Source organism: Condylura cristata, unplaced genomic scaffold, assembly GCF_000260355.1.
Source record: "Condylura cristata isolate star-nosed mole 26May11 unplaced genomic scaffold, ConCri1.0 scaffold00012, whole genome shotgun sequence".
Taxonomy (NCBI): Eukaryota; Metazoa; Chordata; class Mammalia; order Eulipotyphla; family Talpidae; genus Condylura; species Condylura cristata.
The window spans coordinates 25,901,887-25,920,591 of record NW_004567113.1 but is presented as its reverse complement, the minus strand read 5'-3'; the positions used below and the strand labels follow the sequence as shown (position 1 = coordinate 25,920,591).

General features: G+C 34.5%; 1 protein-coding gene across 14 annotated transcripts in view; it reads left to right on the top strand.

Moving 5' to 3' along the window:
* The window catches only part of ADGRL3 (adhesion G protein-coupled receptor L3), a 726,682-nt gene that overhangs the window by 574,865 nt on the left and 133,112 nt on the right, over window positions 1–18,705 (top strand). For all 14 annotated transcript variants that reach the window (XM_012724122.1, XM_012724111.1, XM_012724117.1 and 11 more), the window contains 2 exons: window positions 16,240–16,423; window positions 17,419–17,541. In XM_012724122.1, the coding sequence (XP_012579576.1) occupies window positions 16,240–16,423; window positions 17,419–17,541 (307 nt within the window). The remainder of the gene's footprint in view (window positions 1–16,239; window positions 16,424–17,418; window positions 17,542–18,705) is intronic.

Below are 18,705 nucleotides of genomic sequence, written 5' to 3'. Positions count from 1 at the left end.
ATTTTATTTTATTTTATTTTATTTTATTTTATTTTTGCTGCTTCAAAAGCAGGACATTTCTGACTTAAGAAATGTATTTTTATTTTTCTCAGCAGTTTCTTTTGTCCTCCAAATCTCAGAGACAGCATGTACTCCCTAGAGAGTCTGCAGTTGACCTTGCTTAATGGGAAATATAAGTACATAGAGTTACTGATGTGAATCTTTTGAGTCATACTTTCTAATTTGCTATTTCCTGTATATTCAGATTAAGAACAAATCAGAAAAAAAAAATAGCAGAATTTGTATCTCAATCCACACACATACAAACACACACACACACACAACTTTAACTTCCGTTCTTCTGTTCTTTTTCTTTTCTTTCCTTTTGAAAGAAAGATGATTTTAGTGTTCTTTAAACAAAGTGTTTGCAACAACCCTCTTTTTATTTCAATATGTAATCATAATTTGTTCACTTTAGCTAGTCTCTTTTTTTAACCTTAATTATCAACTAGAAGTCTCTATCCTAGATACCAGCATGAAAAAACAATCTCTTCCTTCAACTAGAAAGCATCACATGGAGCTTACAGCTAAAACATCAAAGAATTACTAGTTTACCCCATGTGCCCAGGAATCTTATCAGCACAAGTTATCACAGCAATGCCTACAACAGACATCCCTTTTTCTATCTAAGAGAGTGAAATTTCCAGTGGCAGAATATAAACAGCACAGCAAATATGTAAAATATATGGTATGTAAGAGGATGATAAATGTGGTGGAGGAAAATAAAGCAAGAAATGTCTCATTGAGGTGACATTTGAGCAAAACTCTGAGGGACACCTCCCTTAGAAGCAGTGAACTATGCAGATATTCAGGAAAAAAACATTCTGGCAGAGAGAACAAAGTTTCTTAGGTGGAAATATGCCTGTGGTGTTCAAGAGGCCAGTGAGACTGGAGAGGCATGAAAGACAAGATGCTGTTAGGGGATGAATCTGCAGGGCTACAAGGGTTCAGATCTGATAGACCAATGGTAAGAATTAAACTTTTTATTCAGAAGGACACAGGAAACCACTGTGGGTTTCTGAGTAAAGAAATGACAGGATCTGATGTGTTCAAAGAGTGGAGGGTAGATTAAAGAAAAGTAAGGAATGAAACAGGTTGACAGGTTGGGATATAAGGGTAGCCTGTAATAGCATATGAGTGTGGAATTCTGAGAGAACTATTCAGGTTCAGCGTTTTGTTTAATTGGAGTGCAGGATTGAGTAAGAAACTATGTGAAGTGTCAGGGAAGTGTTTAAACAACAGTGTTTTGTCTGTGCAGTTAGAGGATAAAGCCACCAATTATTGAGATGGTCAGTCTACCTGTGACCAATTTAAAAGAGACACAAAATAAACTTCATTTGGGGGCTTGTTAATTTGGAGATTTCTATTAGGTATGCAAAATAGATATAAAATGCAGTTTGATAGACAAACTTACAATTCAACCAAGAAGAAAGATCAGATTTTTCTCTTTTTTTGAGGGGGGATAATTTCATTCACTTTAAGTAGCATGTGCAATCAAGAAATTAGATGAATTCATCATGGGAATAAGCATAAAGAGAAAAAAAGAATCCAGAAATAGGCTCCAGTACATTGTTATACCAGAAGGTCATGGCAATGAAGAGAAACCAGCAATAAAGTGAAAGGCAGTTCTCAGAGAGGAAGACCTGGATAGTGTGATATCCGCACAGACAACAACTCATGTTCTTATTTTATAGGAGAAATAATGTCTAGTGTTGTTGAATCTGCCCAGAAAATGCTGAAATAGCTTTTCCAGGATAACACGTCAACCATTGATTAATTTAAAACATTCAGGAGTCTCAATAGTCATATTACTATGTGTACTATCTAAACAACCTTACCTACTTTTTTCATTTTTTTTTTTCTTTAATGCAGATGTCTGTGAATCAAAGTTGCTACTTTGCACCTTTGACAAAGTGCAAATTGAATTATGCCAGTTTTACTGTGTGTCTTTGGTGCATAAGACAAGAAAGATTCTAACCTCCATTTATATGGGTAGGAAGAAATTAATGAGTATTTTCAAGTTCCTTGTTTGGTCACTTAATTGGCTGTATGACAAAGAGCTCTGTGGTGCATGTCAAACAACTTTCTGAGTCTTCTAATGATTTGTGCTTTGCTTGACTTGTGATACTATTCTGTGTGGCCTGTCGGGCTGGATATCCTTGTTAAAGTGGCTAGAATAAATTGGCTAGCAGTGTGCATACAATGTAGTATATTAACTACAGCAACAGGGAGTACTTTTAGCAGCTCTTTCAAGAGATTTCGATGTTTGCCCATAAGCATCAAAGCCAACCCCAACTTTCATTTAATATAATTAAAAGGACATCTGAAAGTAGTTTGAATCACAGCAGGTTCTTGAGGTTTGGTAACCCTTTGTTAAAACCCTGTGAACTTAATATATTTCACAGCTTGATAAATCTGCACTTGATTTGTGTCAGTAAGAGAGAAAATATAAATCTGCACCCTGCATGCTTCTGGTACCCTGAACCTATTGCTAAAAGACGTTGAGATCAAAGAAAGTGACTTCCATCTCCAAAATCAGAATAGTTGTCTTTAGATAATGAAGTTATAAGAATTCTGTACTTTAACTTGTAGTCATTAAATGCTGTTACAAAGTAGCCATTGAATCAAAAGGTGGTAAAGCCATATGCACTGTACACAGAGTAAATAATAATAGCTCGGACAAGTCAGGTAATAAAGCTATTGATTCAAAAAACTCCAGAGGACAGAGACAGATGCTGATGTCAGAGATCCTGTTTTGATGTGCAAAGAACATCATTCTGGGAATCTCTCAAAATTCCTGTGGTGAATATATAAGATCAGGGAGTGATGGCGGCTTTCATGTCATTTCTGGCTCTTTCATTCTGCACATTTCCTATTAATAAACATGTGTCCCAGCTGTTGTTTGTGTGTGTACATGGTTTGTGAATATTTCAAGAAGTGATTTTAATGAGAGTGCTGATTCTTTTTTTTTAAATAAAGTATTTTCATATTATACAAAAGTATTTTTTTCTTTCACCAAGTTGTATTCTCTTTCCTAATTAAATTGGGGGTTGCTACTTAATTATAACAATCATTTATTTAAAGTCTATTCTAATGCATCATTGTTTTCTGAACATCAGTTTACCTTCAGAAAAAATATTAAATACATAGTATATAAATAAATGTTATTTCTACAGAGAAAAATGCAAGAAAATACACATGAATTTGCTTTGTTATTTCTCTAAATCTTTATGGTCACATAACTAACCAGAGGGAAAAATATATTAAAAATAGATCCTGCTTTCTGAAACTATCATTAGCTTTTCTGGTACAGGTCAAAAAGAAAAGGAAATGTTAAATTTTAATTTTCAGTAAAGTATTTACCTGATATCTTGAAACCAAACAAATGCCTCTATGAGGACTGTTTCTAATAAAGTGATAATTCTGATATTTTCTTCAATTTACTATATTACTTTTATGTAGCTGGTAGTAATAGATACTTAACTATGGTAACTTAAACAAACCAGACTTTCTTCACTCACTTAGGAAAGAAACACAGATAAAGTGATAAAGGATTAGCATGAAAACTCCATATCAGTGACCACAGTTTCACCTGTTTTCTTCTGCAGTATTTGCTTCAGCACATGGAATTCCATCCTCAAAGTGACAAGATAGGTATTTAAGATTCAATCATAACTCCATGCTATTTTCTAAACAGGAGCAAGAAGAACAAGTAACTATATTTGTTTAGAATTGTCATAAGTGTCTTTTAAAACTTTCCAGAAGTCTCTTCCAACTGCATCTGACCATAACCCCTGAGCTCCTCAATTTGTATAGCTAAAGGTTACAGTATTAACAGGTACAGTTTTGCAGATGGGCATAGTATCTTAATGATCCTCTTTCTAAAATAACAGTCATCAGGTAACTTGCATTCTACAACAGATGTAGCTAAAAATATTTTTGTTTCTTATTTAATATGTTAATATCATCATCCAGTTTTATTTGAGAAACTATCATAGATTTATAACAACACTGGGGTTACTTCTGAATTCAAATTACAGGTTAAATGTTCTTCTGGTTGTTCTGTGAGTTATAGACTGAAAATCATTTTCTTAAAAGAGAAAAAAGTGATTTCAAACATTCTCAAGTGGGTTTTTTTCAGATGTTATTTTTTTCCTGTAAAGTAAATTTCGAATGGCTGACATAGGTGCATAGTTTAAAATTCTAATGACAGAATAATAAATATGTTTCCTTCCCACCAGCACTGCTAGGTGACTAGCTCCAGAACATGCTACTACACTGAGCTATTTGAGTGGTAACCCCTTGGAGTTAGATAACACAGCCCAACCTTTCACTCCTACTCAGTCACTCCGATTTTCTTCAAAGTAGTTACTATTATTAGCCTCTTGAGTATCCTAAAAATGGAGACTATTGTTACTCACATCCATGATTTTATAACATTTCCAGAAATTTTCCCAAAACTCATGAAATAGTGCCAGTCTCTATGCCTAGGTACTGACTTAGGGTATAGCTTGTGACAGACCCACATAATTAATTAATATTCTACCACTGGGGCCCTCCCTGGTGGCGCAGCGGGTTAAAGCACAGCCCTAAGAAGCTTAAGCCACTTCCGCATGAGCTCGATCCCTGCCTGCCCCAGAGGAGACCCACATGGCATGGCAGACCTCTCCTGACCCGCCTGCTGCTCCCTTCAGCAGTGTACTTCATGGATCTGCCTGTTCTGCTCCCCACCCTGTCTCTGGTGAATCCTCTCACCCTCCACATCTCTGGGCTGTACCCCAGTTCTGTATGAATAAATAAATAAATCTTTAAAAAAATATATTCTACCACTGAAAAGAATAAATGTGTAGAGATGATTGCAAGGTAGACTTATACCAAGGATTATGTAAAGAAAGTGACTTAACTATTCATCAGTAGAAACCTAGTTGAATTAGCTGCAACAGCTAAATAATGAAATACTCTTTAGCTATAGAAATAATGAAAATAATCTTGTCGACTTAGAAAAAGTTAAAGAAAGCAAGGAAGTAAAAATCAAAAAGTGGCAGCATGTCATAAAACAGTATTTATGTATAAGGAAATATTTACAAATGAAGAATACACAACAGATTGTCAAAAGTGATTATTTTAGAGTGAGGTATTTTTCTATAAATAGATTTTCAATTTATTTTATTTTTTTATTATGCATACAAGAACTGGGGTACAGGCCCAGAGGTACAGAGTGAAATGATTCACCAAAGACAGAGTGGGGAGCAGAACAGGCAGATTGTCTGAAATACATTGCTGAGGGGAGTAGCAGGCAAAACAGGAGAGGTCCGCTGTTCCTTGTGGGTCACCTCCTTCGCCACCAGAGATTGAACTCATGCTGCAGTGTCTGTAGATGACTTCATCGTTCTGTGCTTTTAACCCATTGTGCCACCAGGGAGGGCCCCTAGACTTCCAAGTTTTAATGTGTACTTTCCATTTATTTTTTTTAGCTGTTAATGAGCATACATATTTTTATTTTATTTTTGCTGATAGAATATTTGTATAAGTTCTAAATTTGACAGATAAATTAACCATCTAATACAGAAAATTCACATACATACCCCTAAGCACAGATTTTCTATTGCTAACATTGTACATTAATGTGGAATATTATTACAGTTAATGAACTAATATTGATATGTTACTATTAAATAAATAATATAGTTTATTCAGGTTTTCTTAGTTTTTAACATATGCCCTTTTTCTTTTAGAGAATCTTATCCACAAGATCATAAAACATTCAATTGTCACATCTCCTTTTTCACAAGTACGCTCCTTTCTAAGTCAGGAAAACATTATCCATTGAAAACATGCTTCTCAGGAAAAAAACGATTCCAGGACCAGAGGTCATACACAGCAAAATTTGTGAAAGAGAGGTTGGCGAGCCCTGGAAATATAAAAGAGGTGTAAATTTCTGAAATAATGGATTGAAGGAGAAACATGTAGGAAAAATATGGAAAGGAGTCAAGATTCTGGATGCCATTAAACAACTTTACCCAGGATTATATCCTTATATTTTTGCAGGATTGTTTTAATTGCAAACTTAGTTACTTAACTTTCCTATCTATCCATTCTTATAATCTCAGCTATCATCTTTATATAGATGTTTCTCAAACAATGCATATTAACCAAATGCTTCATCAATTTCTGAATTCTTCTCTTAACCCATTCTCCCTACTGCTAAATGATGTTAAAACACAGCTCCAGTCATGAGTTAACCCTGTGTAAAGATTGTCCATTGTTCTCTTTTTCCCTTAAGGTTATTTTTCTTTTTGACTCCAGTGTTTGGAAATGTGACTGCTATTTTTTATACCTTTAACTGGCCCCTCCCAACCCTTAGATCCTCAAATTATCTAAGGCCATTTTTTTTTGCCTCTGTGCCTTTGTAGTCACTTTACCTTCCGCTTAAATTGCTTCTAGATGTGTTCTCATTTCCAGTCTATCCTTTCATATTCCACCAAATGTGTCTATTACTCTAAGGAAGCTTTCATTGTTCTACTTAGTTTGAAGAAATACTCTCATGTGAACTTACAACATCTTCCATTTTCCTCTATTACAGCAATCATCAAACTGCATTTTAACATCTGTTCACTTTTCTATCATGAGTTTTTATGAAGGAACAATGCTACTTTCATTTCTATATCCTCAGGACTGTTTAAATTGTACTTAGCACACAGAGAATAACCTCTCAATTTTTACCATTTACTTGAAATCCCAACCCTTTATTTCAGATTGTCAGCTAGTATGCCCACTGCAGTAGAAATCCTCAAAAAACACTTATCTGCTCCCTGTATTAGTCCCTCTCCTTCTTGTTCCCCTCTCCACTCTGTCTCTGGTGAATCCTTTTACCACCCCTGCACCTCTGGCCTGTACCATAGTTCTATACTCATAAATAAAATAAATTTTAAAAAAGATTTATTTATTTATGCGATGCGTTAACCCATTGCACCACCAGAGAGAGCCCTGAGTACATATTTTGAAGCACCAAAATATGCCACTTCGAATTGAAGTTAACTGAGAAAGAGCAGATGAGGAAGGGCTCAGTGATGTACCCCTTTTTACCTAAAAACAGATCATAAGGGCCCTCCCTGGTGGCGCAGCGGTTTAAAGCACAGCACTAAGAAGCTTAAGCCACTTTCGCATGAGTTCAATTCCCGCCTGCCCAGGAGGTGACCACATGGCATGGCAGACCTCTCCTGACCCGCCCGCTGCTCCCCTCAGCAGTGAACTTCGTAGATCTGCCTGTTCTGCTCCCCTCTCTGTCCCTGATGAATTCTCTCACAGCCCCTGCACCTCTGGCCTGTACCCTAGTTCTGTATGCACAAATAAATAAATCTTAAAAATATATATATATATATAAAATTACCCATGTACCAGAAAGGCCTTATGCTTGTCATTATGGACTGGGAGCCAATTCCAAATGTATCTGTACTAAACAAACAAACGAAAATAGCCCTTATCTTCTATCTGCTTCCTCATATATTTCTTTATTACTTTCCTACAATCAGCCTTCTCTGGAAACTTGAAACCTTTTCCTTTCTCTTCTCTTGTTCCTTCACAGATTTATTGTTTGATTAAAAAATGTATATAAGTGCTCAGTCCTATTGCTTTTATGGGCCTTCATTTTTCTTGTGTGTACATAAAAATCATAAACAGGGCCCTCCCTGGTGGCGCAGCAGGTAAAGGTGCAGCGCTGGAAGCTAAAGCCACTTCAGCGTGAGTCCCATCCCCTCCAGGGAGGTGACCACATGGTGGGGCAGACCTCTCCTGACTGGCCAACTGCTCCCCTCAGTGGACCTGTTCTGCTCTCCATTCTGTCTCTGGTGAATCCTCTCATTACCCCTGCACCTCTGGCTTGTACCCCAGTTCTGTATGCATAAGTAAATAAATCTTTTTTAAAATTATTTAAAAAATCATTAAACAAAATATTTATGTCTTTCAACTGTTAATCAGTCTTATGTCACTTTAATTTCTCAGGTCCAGTCACAGAACCTAGGAGGGTAGAGTAAAAGTTTGTTTTCACCTATAAAACTTATCTATACATTCTAATGGACATCATTCAAATAATTTGCACTCAAAATAGGAAAAAAAATATACAATTCATTATAGTCAGCATGCTTTTCCCTTCCACAAGTATTTAACATTCCCTGTCTTTTAGCAGAATTTTTCTCTCCTTTCTTTATTCTCCTTGTTAGTGTCATAAAAATAATTACCCTCAAATTCTTTATACATAATCTCTTTATTTACCTCATTTTAATTAACCAACAAATGTTTTTAAGTTATCTTTAGCATCTCTGCTTTTCTCTATTCTAGAATCAGAATGCATGTCTTTTGACCAGAGTTCTACCCATGTACCTAATTAACCTTTAATGAGCTACTGAACTTCTTTGCATATCAGTTTTCTCATCGCAGGATGAGTCTCATGGTCATTTCTGGCTTACTGAGTTATTGTGAAAATTAAAGGAGTTCATTCAGTTTAAGCATTCAGGTGAAAGTCTGAACACTCAGTAAATTGTATTGTCATTTTTTAACACCCTACTTTAAATGTTTAGTGACTTACTGTTACTTTTAGAAAGAATTTTAAATATATTAAAATGGCTTGCAAATCTCTTTAAAAAGGTAACCTTTGCACTTTAATCTTGCCATCTCGCCTTTGCACACTGTGCTATGAGTTATTTCTTTTCCTTTATGTGCCTGTTGTCTTGCATACCTGTCCCTATAAACACATGCTGTACCTTTGCCTCTTTGGTCAGTGTCAAATTTCACTTGGGAATTCTATTACCTATAACCTTTCCACTGTAGTGTTTGAACCTGTGTTTCCATTAGTATAATAATGCCGTCAGTTTGTATTTGAATTACTGGCTTAATTGGCTACACTATATGTCATCACTTTGAGGGAAGGGAGAACATCTCTCTTCTGCAGAATCCCAGTTCAAAGTACTTAATATTTGTTGAATGAACTTTAAGTTTGCAAGAAGTTTGAGTCAAGTTTATAGCTCCATTTAATTCCTTAAATCAAAATAGATTTAGTTGACATCAATAATTTAACTCTAACTAAACGAATATAGTGTAAAAATAATACAGTAAGTTTTTTTTTTAACAATGCTTATTTTAAGCAATTGGGGGTGTCTTGAAGAGGCAGAATGTTTCTGCAAAAATGGTTAAAGGTTCTTATTACTATAATAAAGTATGTGGTGTTATATACTAAATTCAATGGAAACTTGAAAATGTCAACATTTTTCTTTAATGCAAAAGAGATTAGTAGTCATATGCTTAATAATGTTAAATGATAGTGATTATAAAACAAAACTTAGGTTTATTGGTCAGATATGTAAATAAGAGTCACTTGATTTACAATAAAATACCTTCAAATTAAAACTATTATGAAGAGTCTTCTAACATTTGACCTTTAAAATTTTTATATGAATCTGAGACACTGGTATTCCACACGTTAAAGACACAGCTCTATCAAGCTATCACCAGCCACTGCTACATAAGTTTGACTCCTGGCCAGGGAGCTGAACATTATGACTCAGACCTCTCCTGTCTAGCCCACTGCTCCCCTCAGCAGTATATTTCAGTGAATCCTCCTGTTCTGCTTCTGACTTGGTTTTTGGTAAATCCTTTCACCCCTTCCCACATCTCTGGTCTGCACCCTGTTAGGGTCCGAGAACTCGATTACTGCGAAAGACAGAGCATCCTGCAAGAATGCAATTCTCAAAGTAGAGTTTATTGGGCTGGCTAGCCAGGGTCAAGCAGTTCCCTGCCAGACACGCAGGATTCATGCAAGACCTCGACCAAAGGAAAGTCAGGGAATATATTGGCCTTGTTGGCCGTTACATACGTCAGAGCCCGCGCAAATTCAACTTAGCAAATGGATTCAAAGATTAACAGACATCGCAACCTGGGTCACAGTTCAACCACCCAATGACAGGTTTCTAGGAATAGATATCTCATTTCCTGGTGCCTCAGATCCAATCAGCCTGGGCCACACCATTCCCATTATCCAATCAATTTTAAATGTACATTGTCCCTCTTCAACCTATCCTGCATTTGGGGGGGGGGGGTGTTGGTGCTTGTCTGGGCTATTCTAGTTTTGCTCAGTCCTGCTGCATTCCAGTGGGGTGGGGGTGCTTGCTTGGGCTAGTCTAGTTTTGCTCAGGCCTGCATTACTTCCTCCATTCCTTCACACCCCAGTTCTTGTTTGAATAAATAAGTAAAAATAAATAAATAAGTTTATATGAATCAATGTCTAGACATAAATTTGCATACAGTGTGCCCACCTATTTACTAATAACAAAATCAAGAAGTCAAATGAAAAAATTAAGACAAATTGATTTTATTTTTTCAAAGTATTAAAAAATATATTTATATAAATAAGAACTGGGGTATAGGCCAGAGTTATGGGGGATGAGAGAATGCACAGAGAGTGGGGAGCAGAAACAGGCAGGCCTACTAAAATGTAATTCAAAATGAGTCCATTTTTGCATCCATGATTGGTGGACAGAATATCCTCAGATAGAACCCTGCTATTCTGAGTGGGTCCCTGCCATCAGGATGAGCAGAAAATCTCTTGTTTTAGACTAACAAGTGGCTGTGTGATATATTTTAGTTTTCACCTAGATATCTCAATAAGGCATCGTACATATAAGATGGGGTTTCTTTGACTCAAAGCTGGCTAAACCACCCCATGCATTCTTCTTTCCCCAAGCCCAACACATTGCTGGACTTTGTTCCATTCTCTCTCTCTCTCTTTTTTTTTTTTTTTGGTTCCTAAACATACTAGTTTTTAAAATGATGGATTTTGCTTATAATGATCTTCAATCTCAAATGTCCTCATCTTAGTTAATGAAGCCTACTCACACTTTAGTGTTTGTCAAATGCACTGTGGTGGCATACCTGGGAAGAAGGGAGGGCAAGGATTCCTATACTTCCAAAGTAATATAGACCAAGATCACCTCAATTAAAATACAAAACAAAATCAAGCACCTTCTGCAAGCTTTTCTCACTCCTCCTCAGCAAGAATTCATTATTTTTTGTCCCATATGCTGGGAGTTTTTAGCTCTATTTTGTGTTTACCTGTGCTTGGGAGCATAGGCAAATTGAAAGCATACACCATTTTTTTTTTTTTTTTTTACTTTTCTGATTTCATCCAACATCCCTCATTATTTGCATATCATACATATTTAATAAAGTGTCTTTGAATTACACTGAAAGTGAGTCTAAAAACATTTTGGAAGGTTTTTTATAGACTATATAGTTGCGACGCTTAATGGCTATACATGTACCTGTGTCTCTGCTTTTCTCCTTTTGAACCCTAGTTTTCTTCTTAATCATCTCTAACTCAGCCTGCCTTAATTTCAAACCATGGCAATATCTGAGCATTGTGTTCTCTAGAAGACCTCTGGCTAGACATGACAAAAAGTTAGAGAACTCAAAGAGGATGTTTTTAGTTAACCTCTTGAAAATAAGAACATTAATGATTTGATAGCAAAAATACTCATCTATGTGTAATGAGCATTTATTGAGTATCCAAAATGATTCAAAGTAACATTTATCACAGAGAAATATAAAAGATCAGGATGTCTCCCTTGAAAGCATTGTAGCCTAGTATGAAAGCCAGACAAAAATATGAATAATTCTGTTAAAAGTGCATAACTACTAAAATTGGAGTCCGTTGTGGCATTGGATCTGAAATGATAATGATTCATATCCTGACTAGATGGTAACATTTTTTCATTTGTAGATATTCATTGCTTTTATAAAATAAATACCTTCAGAGATTTTCCCCCTGTGGTTTGAAAATGGAGAGCACACTTAAGTTTGAATTTTCTGTGGAATTTGCATGAGAGTATACACCCTCATGAAGATGATGTTTCCTTGACTGAGAAGTGTACAGTAGACATGTATGTAAAATAAAATATATAAGATATGCTTTTAGATGATAAGACATAGTACAAAGAAAACAGGTGATCAGTTTCAGGATGGAGTATTCTTTCTAGCTATGTTGATAATGGAAGCATTCTGAGCAGCTTACACTTGTTCTCATACCTGAGTGAGCTGATGATTTAAAAGCTTGTCCTCAGAGAAATACAATGGTGATAAAATTATGCATCTTTTCACAAGATATTCATGCTACTTGATTTTCTTTCCCCTTTTTTGGTGATTTTCAAGTGGGGAAAACAGAAGTAACTAAGTTCCCTAGGCGATTCTGTTTACTTCAAGTTAGAGATTGACTATTACCTGGGTAAGAAGAACCACTGATGTGTTGTTTCTCACCTTTGTTCCTTTTTTGTATTCTTGCTGAGGAAGAAGGCTATTTCCCAAGCACAATCTCTAGGAATAAATTGCATAAATGCTATAGCAGAATATATAATTGGTTTTGCCCAAACATTTTCACAGTAGTTATAACACATAAATAAATTGCCCCCTCTGAAATATATAAGTGTGATTATAAAGAGTATAACACCTTTTAACAAATACAGTACAATTATAAGCTCTGAGTAAAACTAGATAAATGAATTTGCTTGAGACTTGCATTTAATAGAGTCCCTATAAAATAATGTTGTATAATACAAATGTATGTACTGAAAGATATGTTATAGTCATGATTTTGGCATGCATCTAAGTGACTTCACATTTTGAATTTATATTTGATACTTAAAAACAGTCAAAAGTTACTTAGAGTCTGAAACTGTAATAAGGAGAGTAATATCTAGTAATAGTACCCCTTTCTTACTTCAAGTGGAGACATTTTTTGGTGTTGCTCATACTTCCTTAACTAGCTATAAAATATAAATTGGCCCAATAACATGCTAAAAATTTTAGTAACAGAAAAAGAATGCAATTTTCAGGATCCTATTCAATTTACATTATTTTAACAAGCTTACTGAAGTTAACCTTTAGTTTTGCCAAGGACATTTTTATTAAATTCTCAAAAATTTAGGTTGTTTCATTTTGTACATATCAGGTGATTATGAGGTGATTTTTTTTCTCATCAATCAAGGCATTGTAGTGAGAATATAAATTTAGTACCAATTTTCACCTTTTGCATAGACTACCAAATTTAAAATAAAAACTTCAAAATAAAATAAGGTAGAAATTTAAGATCAGAAAAATACAGCAGAAAGTGAAACTTGGTAAATTATTTTGAAAATTAAAATGCTTACCCAGTATACTTCTTTTTGATCAAATTAAGTGTACTATATGTATATACACACACACTTCATTCTGAATATATTTAAGTTCATTTCTTTGAAACTAAAGTGAAAAAATCAACCAGTATTTAAAGCAGTGTTGAGCTAATGCAAGAAATAAAAATAATTAGCTTGAGAAAAAAGAAATTATAACCAACTGTCATTTGCTAGACAAATACACAATGGCAAAGATGTATAAGGGAAACAAAATATTTGTCATTAAGGAGTTTTATGACTATTTAATTTATCTTCCTTAAATTTCAAATAGGGAAATGTGTCCAACCTTGGGAAACTTCAATAAGTCATTAATTATAAGACTATTAAATTGATTTGTCTTTGCTGTCTCAGCAGAAAACAGGTCAGTTAGCTTAAATCTCTTGAGTACACATTATGAACTATTGAATAAACACGTTCCTGTACTTGCTCATTCCTCAAAGCTCCAGGTAAAATTATCTGTAATAGTTATGCTGTACAACAGCTTTATTTATGAAGATTGTGTTGCAAAATAATCCTTACAGATCTCACTTAAACTTTACTGTTGGAATTATCAGATATGTCTTCTGCTTTGTTCAGTGAAGACATTGCTTGTTTCCACTTTAAATTTTAAAATCAAATAAAAAATAGAGGCAAGATTACACCTTAAGGCAGTTAGAATGAGCCAGGCAGCTTTATGAAATAATTATACTTGAAACTCCAGTTTATAGATTACAAAGAAGTGACTTGCTCAAGCAGCAGTGTCCAGATACAAACTTAACAGATGTGGATCTCAATCCCACGTTCTGATCTTGGCACTACAGAATTCTGTTTCTAAGCAATTATGAACAGGTGTTTTGTTAGATTTATGTCTTAACACATCCAGGTTTTAGGAATATATTTCAAGTCTGTCATTTCTCTTATAAAATTGAAATCACTTGGGCTTTAATAGAAAGCATATCTGAAGACTATGTTTATATTTGCAGAGATGAAATTTTTGAAAGTGTATTCAAACTCTGTAACTATGAAAAATATCTCACTATAGATTTTTCAATTGCAAACCTCAGATAAGGTTTACTGTTAATTCAAAGAAGTATTTTATCAAAAATAGTCTGTTGCAAAAATAGTCTGTTCCTATTTAGAACATTCTCATATGTGACCAGGGTTTATCTTTTTCTTGTTTGTCTCTTTTTTTGCCTTTTGCATTTTGAAGTAAAATAAATAAATAAATAAAACCTATGATGTGCAGAACACAAATACTTTATTATTCTTAATGTTTTCTGGGTTAATATTGAAATTAATCAATACATTTAAGAAGATTAGCTAATGACACATTGACTCCTCCTGAAAGAATAGGCATGGAATTTTCAGAGCATTTTAATGAATTTAGAGGATTATCTAATCCCAGAAAGAATACCTCTTTTTATTCAAGAGGTTTGCATTCTCTTTTTGGCTTCAGAAAAGTACCTAAACCATTTTTTGTTTATTTGTTTCCTATCTGGCATTCTTTTTGGCATATCCTGTTGGTATTGCCCCTATTGAGACCTTCCTGGAAAGCAGATCTTTTTGTTGTGGTGCGGAAATGCTTTTGTCTGGCTTCTAGGTCATGCTTTAAACCCAGAACAAATGATAGAGCTAAACACAATATGTGAAAATGCCAGTCATTAAGCTCATGAGAGGTTTTTTTTTTGTTTTGTTTTGTTTTGTTTTTAATGACTCAAAGCACTCAAGTTGCAAGTAGGACTATTTTACATTAAAGCCCAGTAATGTTGATTTTGCCAAAACTTGGAAGAGCTGTGGAAAATATCAGGACAAATATCTTTATCAAAAGACAGATTAGTTTTTGAAGCTGGTGTTAATTGGCAGCCAAGGTGTTTCATTATGAAGCTGAATTTTTAACAGTTGTTAACTTGGTTACTATGAAAACTTCAGCCAGAAGAAAACAGTGCCGTGTAATGGGTATTTCTCCATTCTCTCCAGTCCCTCTTGCCAACTCACATCAATAATGTGAGTTCGGTTTAAATACCCCTGTGTGCTGCCTAAAATGTGCCTGTTAGTTGTTTATTCAAGTTTATCTCTGGATAAGGTAAATTTCTCATAATCAACAGGTTCAGGGATTATCACTTTCGAACTGCAGCTGTTGTATTTTCTATTTTGCAATTCTGTAGGTTTGAATGAAACCTTAGGAAAACCTTGTTGAGAGCTGTTTTTTTCTTTGTAACCTAGAGCATAAAGCAAACCACAGGAAATAGATAAATTGTAACCAGACAGATGATTTCTTTGGATGAAGCAATGAGAAATGTGGTGCTTTATCTCTATGTGTGAGTGTACCTACTGCTGATTGTTTTTAAGGAAAAACACCTAAGGGCCATAGGTAGCAAGGTCCAACTGCTTATTTTCCTCTCTTATAGTAAACAGCATGAAGATGGTTTCCCTCCACACACAACATATCCAAAGCCCCTGGGAGTATGTATGCTTTGATATTTCCCCATTCTTATGTTTCACTAGCTAGCTTAGGAAAAAAAAAAAAAATGAGTTTGCTCAGTGAGTCTTCACCTGTGGCAGCAAATTCTTTTCCTTCCTGTCTAGAGTCATCCTTTTAATCTCAAATGGTTTTATAGTGACATATATCTATCTATAAATGGGGGTGATATAAAAAATTTGGCTTAAATTACCATTCAACAGTTCAGCCACTGAATAATTGAATTATGATTATAGTCTCATGGAAGCCTTTTCTATTGGTTCTAAGAAACAAGCATAGCCATATTTGTTGTCCTCCAAAACAAAAGGAGATTTTCCTCTTGCCTTGTCAAATTTCAGTTAGGGTTTTACAGAACAAAATAATGAATGCTTTTGCTGCAGCATGTCACAGGGGAGGCTGGGGACAATACTGAACTCATGCACACTGCTGATCCTTGCTTGCTGGGCGACATGTACACCTGGCTCTCTGACAGACAGCTCTGTGGGTTCACCAGAGACCTCTGTCATTCTGTTCACCTTCTTGTAGGCAATGGTCGAGACAGTTAACAACCTCCTCCAGCCACAAGCCTTGAATGCATGGAGAGACCTGACTACAAGTGATCAACTTCGTGCAGCCACCATGTTGCTTGACACTGTGGAGGAAAGTGCTTTTGTGCTGGCTGATAACCTTTTGAAGACTGACATTGTCAGAGAGAACACAGACAATATCCGTAAGCGTCCTTTGCGTCCTTTGCGTCCTTTGTTACAGAGAAGATCCAGCAGAAGAGGGGAAAGAAAATGTATCTATGGTGGCCCAGATATGAGGAGTGGTACTTAATGTCTGTGGATATGCTATTCTTTTTTTCATATTTAGGAGACTGTGACTTCTCATTGTCATAAAGGGTCTTCCTAATTTTACAGGTTATCTACCTTAGAACATTCCAACATGGGTATTTTAGCTTCATATCACTTACATTGAGGTCTGCTTATTTTTTTTTCAGTTTTTATGTATGAATGTGTGTGTGTATGTATAAAATTCTATGTAGAATATATATATATATGTATATGTGTATATATATATATAAACATATATATATACATATATATATATATATATATTCTACATAGAATTTTATCCTCTTAATGCAGGGTTTATAGTATATTGTGGGTAATTAGAGGGTCTTTGAATTAAATCTTATAAGGCAACTACCAGTCATTTAAGTGAACGTGACAAAACAATTTTTGGTAATTTGTATTATTGACTCATAAAGAATAATCTATTTTCATTGGGTATATGAGGACATCTCTAATCACTTAATTTTAGAACACTGATAAAGTTGCTTTATATGTGGTAGATTTAAAGATAAATCAATACTGATATAATAATGTAACTGGGATTAAAGGAAAGATTGCTTAATTTATAACATAAATATAATATTCAAAAATAAAGTTGAAATCAATGATAAAATATAAGGATTTAAGTTTAAATTTTAACTTATAGACTTTATAATTGATGCATTTGCATTTGATTTCAATAGGTGTGATATGCTTTATCTTGAAAATTTAAGATACTACAGAATGATTACTAGATAAAACTTAAACTGCTATTAAGCATTACAAATACAGTTTTAGTTTGATTATTTCAGAACTATTTCTATCATTTAGAGCACTGTCTTACTAGTGGCATTTTTCTAAATGAGCTTTAATATCTCCTTGCTCTCAACAGAATTGGAAGTTGCAAGACTGAGTACAGAAGGAAACTTAGAAGATCTAAAATTTCCAGAAAACATGGTTCATGGAAGCACTATCCAACTTTCTGCAAATACTTTAAAACAAAATGGCCGAAACGGTAGGTTAGCATTTATTTTTTTAAATGTGATGTAATTGAACTTTACGTCAACTCCCTGCTTCTTGGCTTGGAGTTTTAGATCATAATCCAAGAGTTCTCTGTATCTCTTCAAAATTACAAAATTAAATTCCTTTTCTTTTTCTTCTTCTCTCTCTCTCTTTTTTCTTTTTTTCTTTTTTTTTGTCTCCTGCACCAACAATATTGAATGATATTTGTTCTACAAAATTCTCAATCAGATTTAAAAGTTGTTCTGGTTCTTTTCAGTTGCAGCAAAATGTCAGTAACTTGAATATGAGGAAAATTAATGAACTCTAAAACCTAGATGAAAATGTATTTTTCATTGAAAGAGGTAACTTCAAGTTGATAGGCTGAATTTTAAAATTTTCAATAGAAATTTTACTTGTAATTTAAAAACTGCTTTTCCTTTACTATGGTGTTTATTATTATTATTATTTTCCTTTTTAAAATATGATCCTATCCTTTGCAAAACACAGAGAAAGTTTAAAGATGAGGAAATATTTTGGGGAAATGGAACAGATAAATATATGTCAGCTAGGACTAATTTAAAATCATTGAATATAATTAAAATTAAATGGATGAAAATATTCACAGAGAGAGAAAGTGTATCTTAAACATCACTGTTATTCAACTTAAAGTCCATATATGTGTGTGCTTAATCATATATCTACACAAACACACATATTTGCCTAGGAAATGAGATCATTTAACCAGTTAAATGATAGGAAAATGAACTTCGGTTGTAGTAAGCAATTCTAAGCTAATGTTTTGCGTAGTTTAGGGAAAAAAGAGCGTTGCGTCCATTAAATAATAGAAAAAACAAATTATGTTTGCTGTCATCAGCAAAAATTCCTTGTAAGTTTTGGAAATCTTCAAAGACTGAACTTGCAAATCACTATTATGTTGCTAATTAGACTATCTGAATTTTTGGAAGTAATAACCTAATATGGAACAAAATCAGATTCCTGTTTTGTTTCCTACTTGATTTCCCTCCTTCCATTCTAGCCCCTGCTCCAACAGTGTAGCCTGTTGATTAAAGGATTCTTCCTGAAATATTAATCTGACCTGTGGCCTTCCCTTACTCTTTGAATGAAATTAAATCAGTTTGACTTATCGAGGTCAACTATGTGCTACCTGGTCTACTTC